The sequence below is a fragment of the Anastrepha obliqua genome, chromosome 5 (genome assembly GCF_027943255.1).
Source record: "Anastrepha obliqua isolate idAnaObli1 chromosome 5, idAnaObli1_1.0, whole genome shotgun sequence".
In the NCBI taxonomy this organism is placed as follows: Eukaryota; Metazoa; Arthropoda; class Insecta; order Diptera; family Tephritidae; genus Anastrepha; species Anastrepha obliqua.
The window spans coordinates 28,410,514-28,426,565 of NC_072896.1; the positions used below are offsets into that span (position 1 = coordinate 28,410,514).

General features: G+C 35.2%; 1 protein-coding gene across 2 annotated transcripts in view; it reads right to left on the reverse strand.

The window, feature by feature from the left end:
• Positions 1-398: 398 nt before the first annotated feature.
• The window catches only part of LOC129246943 (tyrosine-protein phosphatase Lar), a 263,927-nt gene continuing 248,273 nt past the window's right edge, over positions 399-16,052 (reverse strand). For both annotated transcript variants that reach the window (XM_054885703.1, XM_054885702.1), the window contains 5 exons: positions 13,001-13,140; positions 7,020-10,355; positions 6,782-6,892; positions 6,212-6,517; positions 399-1,056 (listed from right to left, as the gene is read on the reverse strand). In XM_054885703.1, coding sequence (XP_054741678.1) covers positions 988-1,056; positions 6,212-6,517; positions 6,782-6,892; positions 7,020-10,355; positions 13,001-13,140 — 3,962 coding nt within the window. In that variant the 3' untranslated portion in view covers positions 399-987. The remainder of the gene's footprint in view (positions 1,057-6,211; positions 6,518-6,781; positions 6,893-7,019; positions 10,356-13,000; positions 13,141-16,052) is intronic.

Below are 16,052 nucleotides of genomic sequence, written 5' to 3' on the forward strand. Positions count from 1 at the left end.
TTTGCTATACTTTCGCTTTTACAACTCATTTTTGGTTTGCACACGAAATTGTCAGTGAGTTCTCGAAATTGAAATAATTTTTTATCAATTAATTAGTAATTAAGTTAATCATTTTAGTATAGTTATAATCGTAATTTCTTCAAGATTTCTATTAATTAGTACAGCAAACATGCATTGAATTCATTATTTAGTAAATATTACTGATTAGTTAATCAATTTAATGCATAACAGTCTTTTTCGTTCACAAATAACTTAAAAGACAAAAAGTGAATCTGTTGCATAGCCCAACGCTACTGGTCACAGTTCAACCTTACAAATTAGCTGGCGGTTGTCGTCGAACATATTTGTTTCTATATAACTGTACGTAACTGCTTTTCCTTTAAAAATTTTTCGTTTACTTAACTTAGCATAATTACCAATTACCATTAAACAAATAAACAACTTAAAACTAAGTATACCCTCAGGTCCTTAGGTGCCTAAAATATATGTATGTAAGCCTACATGCATGTGTATGTGTCTACTTGTGTATTTCAACAATTTTTTGTTCTTTCTCTTTAATTCACTTTGTGCTTAAAAACTAAGCAATTTAACTTATCATTTAACTAATGAATACAATAGAGATACGTTTTGTTCTGTGTTGTCTGCTGGCTAGAAAGTTTGATATTCCATTTTTGTTGTAGTTGAACTTAATTTGCGTACAGGTTTAATTGGGGGAAATTCAGCGTGCTCATACTTCATTTTCAAGTGTGCTCAGTTGCTTATCAAAATGCATAAGACATTATGCGTAACAGCTTTTTAGGCGCTATGGCAAATAAAAATTATCCTTTCACACTAGGCTTTGGATGAATCCAGCAGCATTTTAATTTAAACTAAAATTGACTTTCGTTTGCAGGTTTTTGATTTATGTTTTTTTGTTTTTGTCATTTGATGATACACTTTGCGGCGCATTGGTTCAATAGGTAAACTGGATAAAAGGTGGCGTGCAAATTAATTGGTGTAGTTGTCGAAGGAGCCGAGATACTCCAAAGCGGCGCGGTAGCAGAAGTGATATTGGTCCTGGAATGGAAAATGGGAGAGTTAGGTATATTTAGAATAAAAATTTCATAGAGAATTTAGAATATTTTTGCGCACATTTGCATTTTTAGCACTTTACTAAATAATCGATTTTAATGGTATATTTAAGTGAAATTTAATTCGATATTATAATAAGTTTTTTTTTTAAAGCTTACTTCGTTTTCAATTTTCATTTTAGTTTTGAGTGACATTTTTTCAGTTTTTTATTCAAAACTTTTTTTCTTGTGTCCTTATTTTAAATGCGAAGTTAATTGAAAGTGTTATTTTAAGTTATTAGGTGCGCAACTAAAAAATGGTTATAAGTGAAACACTGAAAGTATGTATTGCCCAACGCTGGCTACTAATAGGACTATGAATAAGTTCGTGCGGTTTTACAAGAGATGGCGTAACTTGATTATTATTCCATCGATCCACATTTCCAAACATTCATTGGAGAGCTACTGTCGTAAGGCACAAACGTCAGTATAAGTTTTTTATTTGAAGCGTAAACAACAATATTTTTACCACACTTGAAAATGTCGAATTTCGTGCCAAATAATGTGTTTTTGCGGGGAATTCTTCTTCATTATTTTAATATGAAGAAAAAAGCAGCCGAAAGTCATCGTATCTTGGTGGAAGTTTATGGTGAGCATGCTCTAGCTGAGCGAACGTGCCAGAAGTGGTTTGCACGCTTTAAAAGTGGTGATTTTGGCTTGGAAGACGAAGAACGCGAGGGTGCGCCGCCAAAGTTCATGGATACCGAATTGGAGGAATTGCTCGATCAAGATCCGGCTCAAACGCAAGAAGAGGTTGCAAAAACTTTGGGAGTTGATCAATCAACCATTTCCAAACGTTTAAAAGCCATGGGAATGATCCGAAAGGTAGGCCATTGGGTGCCGTATGAATTGAAGCCAAGAGACGTTGAACGCCGTTTTATGGCATGCGAACAACTGCTTCAACGGCACAAAAGAAAGGGTTTTTTGCATCGAATTGTGACTGGCGATGAAAAGTCGGTCCATTACGACAATCCAAAACGTCGGGCAACGTATGGATACCCTGGCCATGCTTCAACATCGACGTCGGCGCAGAATATTCATGGCCTGAAGGTTATGCTGTGTATCTGGTGGGACCAGCTGGGTGTTGTGTATTATGAGCTACTGAAACCGAATGAAACGATTACGGGGGATGTCTACCGACGACAATTGATGCGTTTGAGCCGAGCACTGCGAGAAAAACGGCCGCAATACGCCGATAGACACGACAAAGTTATTTTGCAACATGACAATGCTCGGCCACATGTTGCACAAGTGGTCAAAACATACTTAGAAACGCTCAAATGGGATGTCCTACCCCACCCGCCGTATAGTCCAGACCTTGCGCCATCCGATTACTATCTCTTCCGATCGATGCAACATGGCCTGGCTGACCAGCACTTCCGTAATTACGATGAAGTCAAAAAATGGATCGATTCGTGGATTGCGGCAAAACCGACCGAATTTTTCACAAAGGGAATCCGTGAATTGCCAGAAAGATGGGAAAAAGTAGTAGTAAGCGATGGACAATACTTTGAATATCAAATTTGTAACCATTTTACGTCAATAAAGTTTCAAATTTCGAAAAAAAACCGCACGAACTTATTCATAGTCCTATTACTTTTTCCCATCTTTCTGGTAGATCTCGTATACCGTCGCGGTAAAACTGTTCATCTTTTGAGGCTATGCACGGATCAAGCCATTTCTTGATGTCTTCATATGAATGGAACTGCTGGTCAGCTAGACCATGTGCCATCGATCGGGATAGGTGATAATCGGACGGCGCAATATCTGCAGAATATGGCGGGTGGGGTCGGATTTCCCATTTCAGTGTTTCCAGGTAGGTTTTAACGGGTTTGGCAACGTGAGGCTGAGCGTTGTCATGCTGTAGAATCACTTTTTCATGCCTCTCCGCGGTTTGCGGCCGCTTCTCGTGCAGTGCTCGGCTCAATTGCATCAATTGAAGTCGATACCGATCCCCAGTGATAGTTTCGCTTGGTTTAACAGTTCATAATAAATAACACCAACTTGGTCCCATCAAATACATAGCATAACCTTCGCAGCGTGAATATTCGGCCGAGGCGACGACGTAGAAGCATGACCGGGCAGTCCCCATGATTTTCTTTTCTTTGGATTGCTGTAATGAATCCATTTTTCATTACCCGTAACGATGCAATGAAGAAACCCCTTCCTTTTTTGCCGCTGGAGCAGTTGTTCACAGGCGGAACAACGACGTTCAACATCACTTGGTTTTTACTCATAAGGAACCCTAGTCCCCTGTTTCTGAATTATTTCCAAAGCATGCAATGGCTTGGAAATGGATTGGCGACTTGGCGGGTAAGTCCTAATACTGACGCAAGCTGTTCTTGCGTTTGACACAGATCCTCGTTGAGCAATGCCCCCAATTCAGCGTCTTCGAAGGTTTTTGGCCTTCCTTCACGCGGACGGTCGTCAACATTAAAATCACCGCCTTTGAAGCGACGGAACCAATCTCGGCACGTTGTTTCACTTAAAGCAGCATCTCCATACATTTTTTGTAGCTCTCGACATTTTCACAAAACCAAAAGTATGTGATATCAAAACAAAAGCTGTAATGTGTCGAAGCTGTTTGTTTACCATATGTCTAAGCTTGGTTTATGACGTTTAGGCAATGTTAGAATCGAGTAGCACACACTGCTGGCGGCATCTATTGACAAACAGCGGGAACTTAGTTGCGCACCTAATAATAAATTTTTTTTTTCATTCTATTTCATTCTGAATTAGTTCAGATTTCATGGCTTTTATTCTAGATATACCGCCTTTGTTTGATTTTAGTGTATTTTATTACAATTTAATTCAATTCACCTTTTTTCCTACTTTTTTATTGTTATTTTCATTAAACTAAATGTAATTTTTATTTTATTTCTATTATTTTCTATTATTGTTTGTTTTTGTTTATTAAGTTAAATTTGTATTGTATTTTCCCACTGTTTTATTTTATTTATTTACTGAATTTTTCTGTATTTTATTTTATTTCATTTTCTTTCTTGTTATTGTTATTTAATTTATTTTGCCTTGTTACATTTTATACTATTTTTTATTGATTTTACTAATTAAATTTAATTAAATTTTACTAAATTTTATTGTATTTTATTTTACTTTATTTTACATTATTTTGTATTATTTTTTAGCTCTTCTATTTCGGCTTTTATATTTTATTTTAATTAAAATAAATAAATAAATAATTAGCGCGTACACTTCTGTTAGATGTTTAGCCGAGGTTCTCCTCCTATTTGTGGCGTGCGTCTTGATGTTTTTCCACAAATGGAGGGACCTACTGACTTCGAACGGCAAATGGTTTTTATGAGGAGCTTTTTCATGGCAGAAATACACTTTGAGGCTTGCCACTGCCTGCCGAGGGAAAAAAACGTTTTCTATCATTTTGCTGTTTCATGCACGGATATTCGAATCTACGAACTCCCGAATGGTAGTCACGCACCAACCCATTCGGCTACGGCGACCACTTATTTTTAGTTAATTTATTTTATTTTAATTTCTTTTTCCTGTTATTTTTTATTAAATTGAATTAAATTCAATTTATTTTTTATTTAATTTAATTTTATATTGTATTATTTTTTTTTTTAATTTTACTGTATTTTTTAATTTATTTCATTTTATTTTATTAATATTTTTTGGTTCTGTTTCATTTTTTCTTGTCTTATTTTTATTTATTTTCTTAATATTACTATATTTCCATTTAATTCAAATTTTCTCATTTTATTTTACTTTCTTTGTTATATTTTTATCAAATTAGATAAACCAATTTTTTAAGTTTGTTTTTTTTTGATTTTACGGTGTATTTTATTTTACATTCTTTTTATTTAATTTAAATTTGTTTTATGTTGTCTTATTTTTTTTAATTTTTTCCCCCTTTAATTTTTTATTTCATTTTATATCACTTCATTTTATCTTATTTCATATTATTTATTTTATTATTTTTAACTTACTTTATTTTAATTTATTTAATTATATTTTTTTACTAATTTTGATGTATTTTCTTTATCCTATTTTAATTTATTTGCTTGTTCCTTTCTTTTCTTACCTTTAAGTGGAATAATTATTTATAATTATTACTCTTTTCAATAAATAAAAATAAATAAAAATTTATTTGACATTATTTTATTTTTTTTTATTTATTTTACTTTACTTAATTTGTTTCGTTTTTTAATTTGACTATATTTAATTTTATTTTATTTTTATTATTTTTTATTAAATTAAAAAATTCATTTTTTTTATTTTTTTGATTTCATTATATTTTGTCTTGTTTTATTTTACTTCTTATTTATTTTTGTTTAATTTAATTTTTTAAACATTTGTTCTTTTATTTTTTATTTAACTTAATTATCTTGTTTAAAATAACTTTATTTTTTGAATTTATCGTTTTTCAATTTTACTGTATTTTATTTTGTTTTAATTTAATTTATCCCATTTTAATTTACTTTAATTTCATTATTATTTTTTTAAATTAAATTAAATAATCATTTCAGTTTTTCTTATTTTATTTTACATTATTTTACTTTTTATTTTTATTTGTTTAATTAAATTTATTTCTTTTAATTTTACTGCAGTTTTTTTACATTATTTTATTTTACTTTATTTAGTTTTAATTTACTTTATTTCATTTAATTTTTTTGCTTGTTTTTTATTTTTTTCTTTTAATTGAATTTTATTTTTAGTATTTTTTCTTAATTTTATTTGGTTATTTTAATAAATTTATTTTTTATATTTTGGTTTAGTTTAATTGGAATTTATTTTGGAATCATTCAACTTTTCCTTTTTCATTTTAATTTATTTTAAATAATTTTGCTTTCATGAATTTTATTGTATTTAGTTATTTTATTTTTTGGATTTCATTTTGTTTTATGTTGTTAAAATTTTTAAAATTTATTTTACTTAATTTTACTGTATTTTATTTTAATTTATTTACATTTATTTTATATCAGTTTGTTTTAATTTAGTTTCTTTAATTTAATTTTATTTTTTCTTATTCATCTATTTCGCTTTTCAGCTTTAGGTATATTATTTTGATTTAATTAAATTTATCACACTTGTTTTTGTACTATATTTTTTATCATTCATCCCCTTACCTCCGTTTGCACCATGGCTGGTCGTTGGGCGCGTAGTATGCGCACTGTTTGGAATACATCCAGTACTCCTTCATACTGCATACGCTCCAGCACAATACTCAGTGTTATAAAGACGCCAGTGCGACCCACGCCTGCACTGCAATGCACCGTAATCGGTCCATCTTGGCCGAATTGTTCTTTTGTCTTATGCACTTGGCCAATGAAATCAATAAAGCCTTCTCCAGACTTGGGTACACCTTGTTCGGGCCAGTCGATAAATTGGAATTGGCGTACGGTGCGCGAAGAGCCGTCCCGTGCATCGGTGACCTGAAGGAATGCATAAATAGTAAATAATGACAAATAATACAAATTTTGAGATTTTTTTGGAAAAAAATAAATGCTATCGTTCTTAGCCATTGTTCGAGCTCAGTTTTCACTAAGACTAAGAATCGCTTGTTTTTTAAGTTTATCAAAAATACTCCTATAAATAAATGTCTAAATAAATGCATGGAGGTTCCAGCTTTCAAATGAGATTTTCAGTTAAACACTTTCGAATCAGTTTTAAAATGTTACTTCTATTAATCAACTCACCTTGAACTCGCGCAGTTTATATTGTGGCATATTGTATTCAGCGATCGGGTCCACCACGTAATACTGATAGCGTACAGAGCGCTCGTGTGGCCAGTACTGGTAACATTTTTCCTAAAGAAATAAAATTTAATTACACTTCGAAGAAGATTTGTGAAAGTGAAATAAATAATTTTCAAATCTCTACTTTTCCTCATTTTCTTTTCCTACTCTTCGCTTCACTTCATTTCATTCAACTTACTCTGCCCATCTCTTTGAGCTTAGTCAGCATAACTACAATTGTTGAATTGTGTTCCCACAGCATACGCCAGAAATCCTCAGCCGTATCCTGCACTGGGCCCTGAGCAGCAATATAAGCTGACCGATAGCGATAGCCATCAATGAAGCTGGCATTGATATAATCACTACCCTCGATGCCGTGTATGGGTGTTAAATAGACGCGACTCGATTCGTATGGTAGTATGTGTACCAAACGATTCTTGTTCTTGTTGCATGGCAAATTGGCGGTGACGAATTTCGACGAGTCCACCTTGACATTCGAAAGCTTTTTGAATTCCATTTCCATGCCTGTGATATTCTCGCCCGGTTCGGTTACCAACAATTTCTGTAGGTGGGTGTGTAAGTTGCGTGCTGGCACTTCCGTTTGTCCGCAAATAATGGCCTCCAAGATGGCATCGTGTATAAAAATGTACTGGTCCTCGGTCTGCACCATGTAGTTGCGTTGAGCACGCAAACAAGTTACATGCCCGTATATGTCAATAATTTTCTCATGCTTCATGCGCTCCAACATCGAATCAATAACAATGTAGCAACCCGTGCGTCCAACACCAGCCGAGCAATGCACTACGACTGGACCGGAGTCTGGTGGGGTGAGTGCTCGACAGCGACGCAAAAATTGTAGGAATGGTGCTGGATGTTCGGGTACGCCATGATCTGGCCAGGCGGTGAATTGTAGTTGTTTGATCTCGCGGCGTTCATTGAAACCTTGTCGGCAAATCTGGAAGGTGCGTATGCTATAGGTCGCCAGCTCTTGCGTCTCTGTGATGGTGACAAACATTTGGCCGTAGGTCTCAGTGCCGCGCACCGGCCAATACTGATCGCATTTGATGCGTGTGCGCTCCTCCAGGCGTGTCATCATGACGATAGTGGTCGTTTTTAGTTCCCAACACATGCGCCAAAAATCACTAAAGGTTTCTTGTAGCGGTCCCTGAGTTGCCACATAAGCATTGTGTTTCCGATATCCATCGCAGTAGTTGGCATTGATGTAGTCCGAACCGATGATGCCGTCTATCAATGGCAATTGTACGCGCGAGTGATCGTAGGCAGTTACATTTGCGTATCTATTCTTTGATTTGTTATAGTCATAATTGGAGTTGTCCCATGTAAATTGTTGTCCCGGTTCAATGCTCTCATACTCTTGCGAAAATTTCTGATTGTCATTCGCTTTGAGGCGCTCGATATGATTGGCAAATTCGGAAATGGGAATGGGCGGATGGGATATCATGCCCGGTGTTTGGAAGTTCAAGCGACGCATATCGACGGGATCGCTAGGCGTGGGGCCGGCGCCAAGGTCGGCTGCCATCAGTGGACGTGTGACGGCAGCTTGATCAGGCGTTTTGCAAGGTTGACGACGACGTCGCACAATGCACCAGGTGATGAATATGGTGAAAATGAGTGCGGCAACAACTGGCAGAGCCACCCACCACATGCCTTGTTCGTCCTTGTTGCGGTTGACAGAAACCTCTGGTTCGGAGGGCCAATTCGGGTCGGGTCGGTGTGGTCGCTCGCCCGGTGGCGCTTCACGCATATCCAAAGACAGGAACTCAGAAAAGGGACTGGATGTATAAAGATGCTTTTGGGGTGTATCGACAACGGCGCGCACAAAAATGCGATAACGCTTATCACGCTCAAGCTTGCGATTGGTGAAATTATGATAATCGTCGCCAGAGCCGAGGTGGAAAGTGAAGGGAATGGAACGTTGTGGAAACTTGGCGGCGATATAGGGCGAGTTCGGTCGTTCAGGCTTATTGCGTCCCGGCAGCAAGTCTTCAGTTAGAAACTGATCGGGGTTTTTGTGCAAGTTTGACTTATCCTCGGGCACCACAACAAGGTAGTAATGGGAAATTGGACCATATTCTTCGGAGGCTTGTGGCAGAATGACCAGTATTTCTTCACCATTCACTACACCGTAGAAGTCGGGCTTCACCATTGGCTGAGGCGCCGCCATTTGTGTTGTAACAGTGATCTTAGTAGGCGGGCGATAAGAGTAGTCCGATGGTATAGCGCTCACATTCACATTATAGGTGGTGAAGGGACTCAGTTCATTGATTGTATGCGATTTCACATAGTGCTTCAGTATAATATCGCGTTTCTGTACGATTTGTGTTTGCGTAAAGCCTTGTGAGTCCACGAACACTTTCATCGCATCGAACGAGATTTTGTAATTGATCGGATTGAGACGTATGGGAGGTGACCAACTGAGTGTCATCGAATGTGTGCTGACATCGTGAGCGCGCAAATTTAATGGCACATCCTCAGGCTTTATCTTGACTGTAACTTTCTCACTCAGGCGTCCAAGTCCGTTCTTGAAACGCGCCGCTATCGCCACTGCATATTGCGCAAACTTTTCGAGATTTACCAGATCCGCTGACTCCGTAAGACCAACAGTTTTCGTTTGCCATTCATCCAAATCTTCCACCGCCGTCATTGTATAGAAAATCTTGTATCCCATCAGCTTTCCACGTGATGGCACTGGTTCCCACCATATTTCTGCCGTTTGCTCTGAGGTGGCGACCGCTTGCACTGACATTGGTGCACGTCCCATATCACGTTCGGTTTCGACAAATATCTTTTCACTGAATGGTCCGGCACCTTGTTTAGTGTAAGCGCGCACGCGAAAGATATACTCAGTGTTCTCCTCCAGATTTGTGAACACCGCCTTGCGTACCGTCATATTTCGTTCTGAACCCAAACCATGATCGATTTTTTTGTGGAATTGTACATCGTAACGTGTAATAATGCCATTGCGGTGCTCACGCGTGGGTGGATCCCACGTGACACACACCACATCCGGCGTCTGGAAGCGCACTGTTATATTTGCGGGTGGTCCGCCAGGTGTGCCCTCGGGGGTTTGGAAGATTTTCACTGTCTCTTGACCGATGCCAATGTGATTGCTACCTGCAACACGGAATTCATATTCCACACCACGCTCCAAGTCATTGAAACGTCGTTTGGTAATCTGCGGACCCGGTAGTATTTCCTCTTTCAATGGTTGATCTTTAACGCCCCATCGCAATCGATAGCCACGCAATTCGCCATATGTCTGCGCCGGACGTTCCCATTCGAGTTCGATGGAAACAATGGGATCACGTTCCATTATTTTTAGGCTTACTGTGGGTCGTATCGGCACACCACCTGGAGTTTTCACATTTACCGCCACGCTGCGATCACCATCACCTTTGCGCGTCAGCGCGGCAACTTGAATGGAGTATTTTGTGTCGGGTTGCAGGCCGGTCACATTGTACTCTAATGTGTCGACAACGTCGAATTTGAGTGGCTCGTTTAGGAAGCCCTTGCCCTAGAGTGAAGAAAATGAATAGTTAGAATTTGTTTTCATCAAAATATATATTATGTAGTAGAATTGGTATGTTCGCAGCAAAATTTAATTTTATAAAATTTTTTTCTATTTGCTGGGAGCACTCGTGTAATGGACTCTAAAAAAGTAATTGCAAAATTGTTCGATTTGGTTTTGAGTGTAAAGACTTCGTTAAAATACGATACGAATACGGGTGAACCATATGAAGCGTTACCAACTTTACACTGCTTGTATCTGTAAAACAGCTCATGCATCAACGCCAAAATTGTTCTAATGACAGTTCAATATATTGTTTATAAGCCATCAAAAGCATTTGCGTCTCAGTTCTGTTGAATTTTTTTTTCTGGGATGGAATTCAAACGTAGTAGCGTGATTGTATTTGCCTGGAAAATTACAACCAGCCATTGTTCGTGAGCTCAGTCACCTCAAAGTGAATAAAATGTTTGTGTATCGCACTATCAAACGTTACAATGATACTGGTAGAATTGCAAAACGTTATGGAGGTGGACCAAAAAAAGCCGCAACAACGCCAGAAAAGGTTCGGAAAGTGAAGGCTCGACTTAAACGAAATCCACGTCGAAGTGGAAGAAAAATGGCCAAAGAACTGAAAATATCGCAAGACAGCATTCGACGCATATTGGAAAATGAGCTCAAGGTCAACGCTTACAAGTTCCAAAAAGCACACGATCTTTCACCCCAGCAAAATAAATTCGGTGCGAAAGAGCAAAGGAGTTTTTGCGCTTGCACGAACGTGGCAAATTTCCTAACATTGTGTTTTCCCAAAATTATTTTCCAAAATTTCCCAATTAAGCAGTTCATAAGCACTCAAAACGATCGTGTTTACTTGACCGAACGCTCATACGAGAATTTGAGCCTACGTATGGCCACTCGAAGCAATTTCCCATCGCAAGTAATGGTTTGGGCTGCAGTGACCGCTGATGGACACTCTCCAATCGTTTTTATCGAACCTGGTGTCAAAGTGAATGCGACTTATTATCGGGAAAGTGTTTTAGAAGCTGCTTTAGAGCCGTGGACACGCAAACATTTCGTTCGTAGACCATGGACGTTCCAACAGGACTCGAAACCGTCTCATAAAGCTCGTGTGAACCAAGAATGGCTAAAAAATTATGTTCCACCCTTCATTTCGTCCACACAATGGCTTTCGAATTCGCCAGACGCAAATCCGATGGACTATTCCATCTGGTCCATTTTGGAGAGCAAGGTGAGGACTAAAAAATATGCCAGTATGGATGCGCTGAAAAAAGCGATTATACGAGAATGCGCCAAAATACCTCAAAATCACATTCGTGCAGCATGCAACTCATTTTTTGACCGTTTGAAGCCTATAGTCAATGCAAAAGGTGGTCATATCGAGCTAAAGTGAATTAATGTTAAAATTGTAATTATTTTTGAAGAATTTTGTCTTTGAAATCAAAAAAAAAAAATGATTTCACACAAAAAAGTTATGGTGTTTTGTACAGGTAACACTTCATATCGTTCACCCTGTAATTATGAAATGGTGTCTGGTGCAAACAAAAGATTCGGCAAAAGGTGATCATAAAATATCTATCATTCGTAATATAAAAGAATCAGAGCGACCAGACTTTATTATCCTCACTTTTAGAATACTTGGTTCTTCGAGCTGTAGATATCTAATAAATGCAGTACAAATATCATCTGGTGATTGGTATGAGTTTCGAATGTACAAATGTTTAAGATCTTTTCATAGATCGACTTTCCGTTTATATATAGTTGATATGCTGAAGTGGATATGCTGAAACTTGCTATAAAGGAAGAGTGGGATAAAATTTCATCTGACGTGACAAAAAAACTAGTTGAGCCGATGCCCCGAAGACTGTCTTCCGTTATCAAAGCAAAAGGGAAATCAACAAAATGCTTAATCGATATCATTTTTGTAAAATATATCTCTGTACACTTTATTTTGACGCGTAAAATATGCACTAAATTTTGTTTTTGTCTTACAACTTTTGTTGTTGTAATTTTTTTTTTTTGTTTTCTAGTAATTAGTAGAGAATCAAATACTAATTTAAAAAACATGAAATTAAAATATATTGTTTTGTTATAAAAGACTGAACTAAAATCCATATTATAACAAAATGCTTTGTACACTTTATTTTGACGCTCACAGTATATAATTGGCGCGTATATCCTTGTGTACACTATTTGTGGCGTGCGTCTTGATGTTGTTCCACAAATGGACGGACCTACAGCTTCAAGCCAACTCCGAACGGCAGATATTTTATGAGGAGGTTTTTCATGGCAGAAATACAATCGGAGGTTTGCCATTGCCTGCCGAGGGGCGTCCGCTATTAGAAAAATGTTTTTCTTCATTTTGGTGTTTCACCGAGATTCGAACCAACGTTCTCTCTGTGAATTAAGAATAGTAGTCACGGACCAACCCATTCGGCTACGGCGGACGCCTAAATATTTTTTTTACTAATACTAAGTCTTAAAATACAGTTAAAAGATTACATAATATGTGTACACATTTTTAGATCAATAGATTTAAAAGTTTTCTCAGAAAAAATTCTGGAAAATACGCTTTTTCGGTCTTCTAACTGTACATAAATCAGAGCTTTGAAGTCTAGTTTCAACATTTCACTCACCTCATCACGCATTTCTTGTACGTGTATGTGATAGCCACGTATAATGCCATTGCGATCTTTCTCCAATGGTGGTTTCCAGGTAACATGAATTGAAGTTGAATTTAACGGAGTTGCCTTCACATCTTGAGGATCTCCAGGCACTAAACGTGGTACAGTGGAAGAATTCGTTTGTTAGTAAAGTGGAATAAAATGTATTTAAAGAAAGTTAAGTGGTATAGCTATCGACTTAATGGTTAATTAGTGGATTTATTTATTTAGCAGTTGGATAAATATTATATATGACATACATAAATATATACTTGTATTAGCTTAAATGATGTATATAACTATTATTTATATGTAACTATTATTTATACATAACTTTTAATTTTTTGCATACACATAACTACTTTACTTAAAGAGCTTAAGCACTAGCGAATACGTTAAGGCTGCTAAATGCTCGGAAGCGCTTCGTATACAAGTACGAGTAGATGTAAGTAGTGGTAAAAGATATGTTCTTAATACATTGGATACCTAGAGTTGATACTTAAGAATATTTGCGATACATAATATTATTTAATATATTCATATTGAAATTGTAGAATATAGTTTGAATTGAAATAACCTGTAGTGAATTATTTGTTTTTTGGTTTATTTATTTTTTTTATGGAATGCTAAAACATTTAGAGGTGGAAGTATAATTTTTAATCTTTTTTACTTTTTTAACTTTTTTTGAACTTTTTTGGTGTCAGGAAATATCACAGAATTTTTTTTCGCTAAAACGCTAATGCATTTAATAAAAAAAGCCTAGTCGAGTTTTAGATGTTAAATTCATAGAAATTATAAATAAATTGCAATGTCAGTAAAAACATTTCATTGTCAAGATGAAACAAATTAAAAGTTTACATTTAAAATAATGCATTTTTTCACAGGAAAAGGTGCTGGGATTCACATTTAAATGGCTGATTTTTTTTTTTCATCCAATACGTTTGGGTTTTTCTAGTTCCATTAACAAAAACTTTTAATTTCAAATGGACGTAAAAAAATTGTGCTTTCAAAAATTGTTGTGCACCGTGAGCTTTAAGAAAGAAAAAAATCATCAAAATATAACACAGCATTAGCCAAAAAATGTTTAAAAAAAGTGCATTCATTTTATTTATATTTATATTTTTATCAATTTTTCTTATTTTTTCTTACAAATAATTACTGTTAATAGCATACACCGTAAAACAAAAAATGAAATTAAAAAAAATCTTCAGTGCCTTCAAAAATTGTGCTTTTTATATGTGCAAAAAAGACATTTAGCATACCGAAGTTTGATTAAGAAAAAATATTTACAGAAAAAATGTGCTAACGACACATTTGAATAGTTAAGAAAGATTACTATAAACCAAAAACTTTTATTTAGTATTAAAAATGTGCAAACACATACAAAAATCATGTAAACCAAAAACAAAAAAACTTTCACAAAAATGCAGTGAAAGTGGTTGGCTGGTAAATGCACTAAAATATGAGTATAAAATTTTCTTATTAACATTAAGAAAAAATTTGCTAATGCAACAAAAAGTTTTTGCTTGACAAAAATAGTGCATTAAAATTTTTTTTCCTTTCAAAAATAGTGCAGGTCAATTAAGTTTCCCTTCCGCTTGCGTTTTTTTATTTTTTTTTTTTTTGTTTTTTAAGGCCGTGGGGCTTCATAAAACCCTACGGTTTGTGGAAATAGAGAAGAAAAAACACTTAATCAAAATACAAAAAGAGAGAGTAGTTTGTTTTTATTAATATTCATATGTATGTTTGCATATGCATGTACGTATAATGGCTAGGTATACATTCATTTATGTTATGTTGTATTTGTAAAGTTTTTAATTTTCGATTAATATTTACAAAAAATTTATAAATTTTATCTATAAATATAGTACAAAAACATTCTTAAACATACCTAAGCACTTACAAGTAAGGTAATCAAAAATCAAATACAGTTACTTGCAAGTTTATTTGGTTTATTTGTTGTTGATTCTGCAAAAGTATTTTTGTAGAGTGTTGTTGATGTGAGTATGCGAATAGGTGAGTGAGCGTGAGCGCACGTGTTTGAGTACGCGCTCATCTCTAATAAGAATGTGGAATGAATTGAACAGTTGTAGGTGAGCAATAAGAGTGATTGTTCTCTATTAAAAAATGGTGCTTATTAAAAATTAAAGAATCATTCCTTAAAAATGTGGTATTTTATCACTAAAAAATATATATATATCACTAGTATTTATGAAAAACTGTTGAAAAATTGTAAATACTCACTTTTTTTGACTACATTTTGTTTTTTTTGTTTGAGTAAATTTTTTATTTGCGAAATTTGCATTAAATATTTTATAACACCATCCATTGAAAAGTGCGTTGCGTTCAAAAATTACAAAATTTGTGCATTTTTTTGTGAGTTCAAAAAGTGTTTTCACACGCACACACACACACACAGTACATAATACACAGAGTGTTTGATATATCATACAAAAACCAAAAAACGTTTAGGCATTTGCAAATTTGTGCATTTGTGCGATTTATTCGAAAAAACGAACCCAAGACAAAAAATGCGTTTATTTTTTATTTTTTATTTTTTGTTTTTTTGGTTTTAATTTTTAATCACAATACGTAGTTGGTGCAATGAATTAACGTTGTTGTATTACAAGCGAGTGGCCAAAAAATATGAAAGAAAGAGAGAAAAGAAGACAGATTTCGTTTTGGTTAATACTACTTTTTCAGTTTTTTGCAAAAATTCACTGAATTCGTAGTTGGTGAAACAAAAGTTTTGAAAAATTAAAAGAAAAATTCAAAATTTCCGTCTAAGTTATTTCTTTTTGTTCGATGGCGCGATTTGAAGTGGATTTGGCGAAGTCAATACGTTAAAATTTGTTGGCACACTCGCTTTAAATTGCATACTGGCTTTCATTAATTAGCTTTTGGAGTAGAGGTGAACGAAACGCAAAAGTGATTGGGAAATTATTTACATTTAAATATGTAAAAGTAGTAAAACAAGTACGTTTTTTAAGTAAAAATTTGAAAATTACAAAAAGGAAAAAAAAGA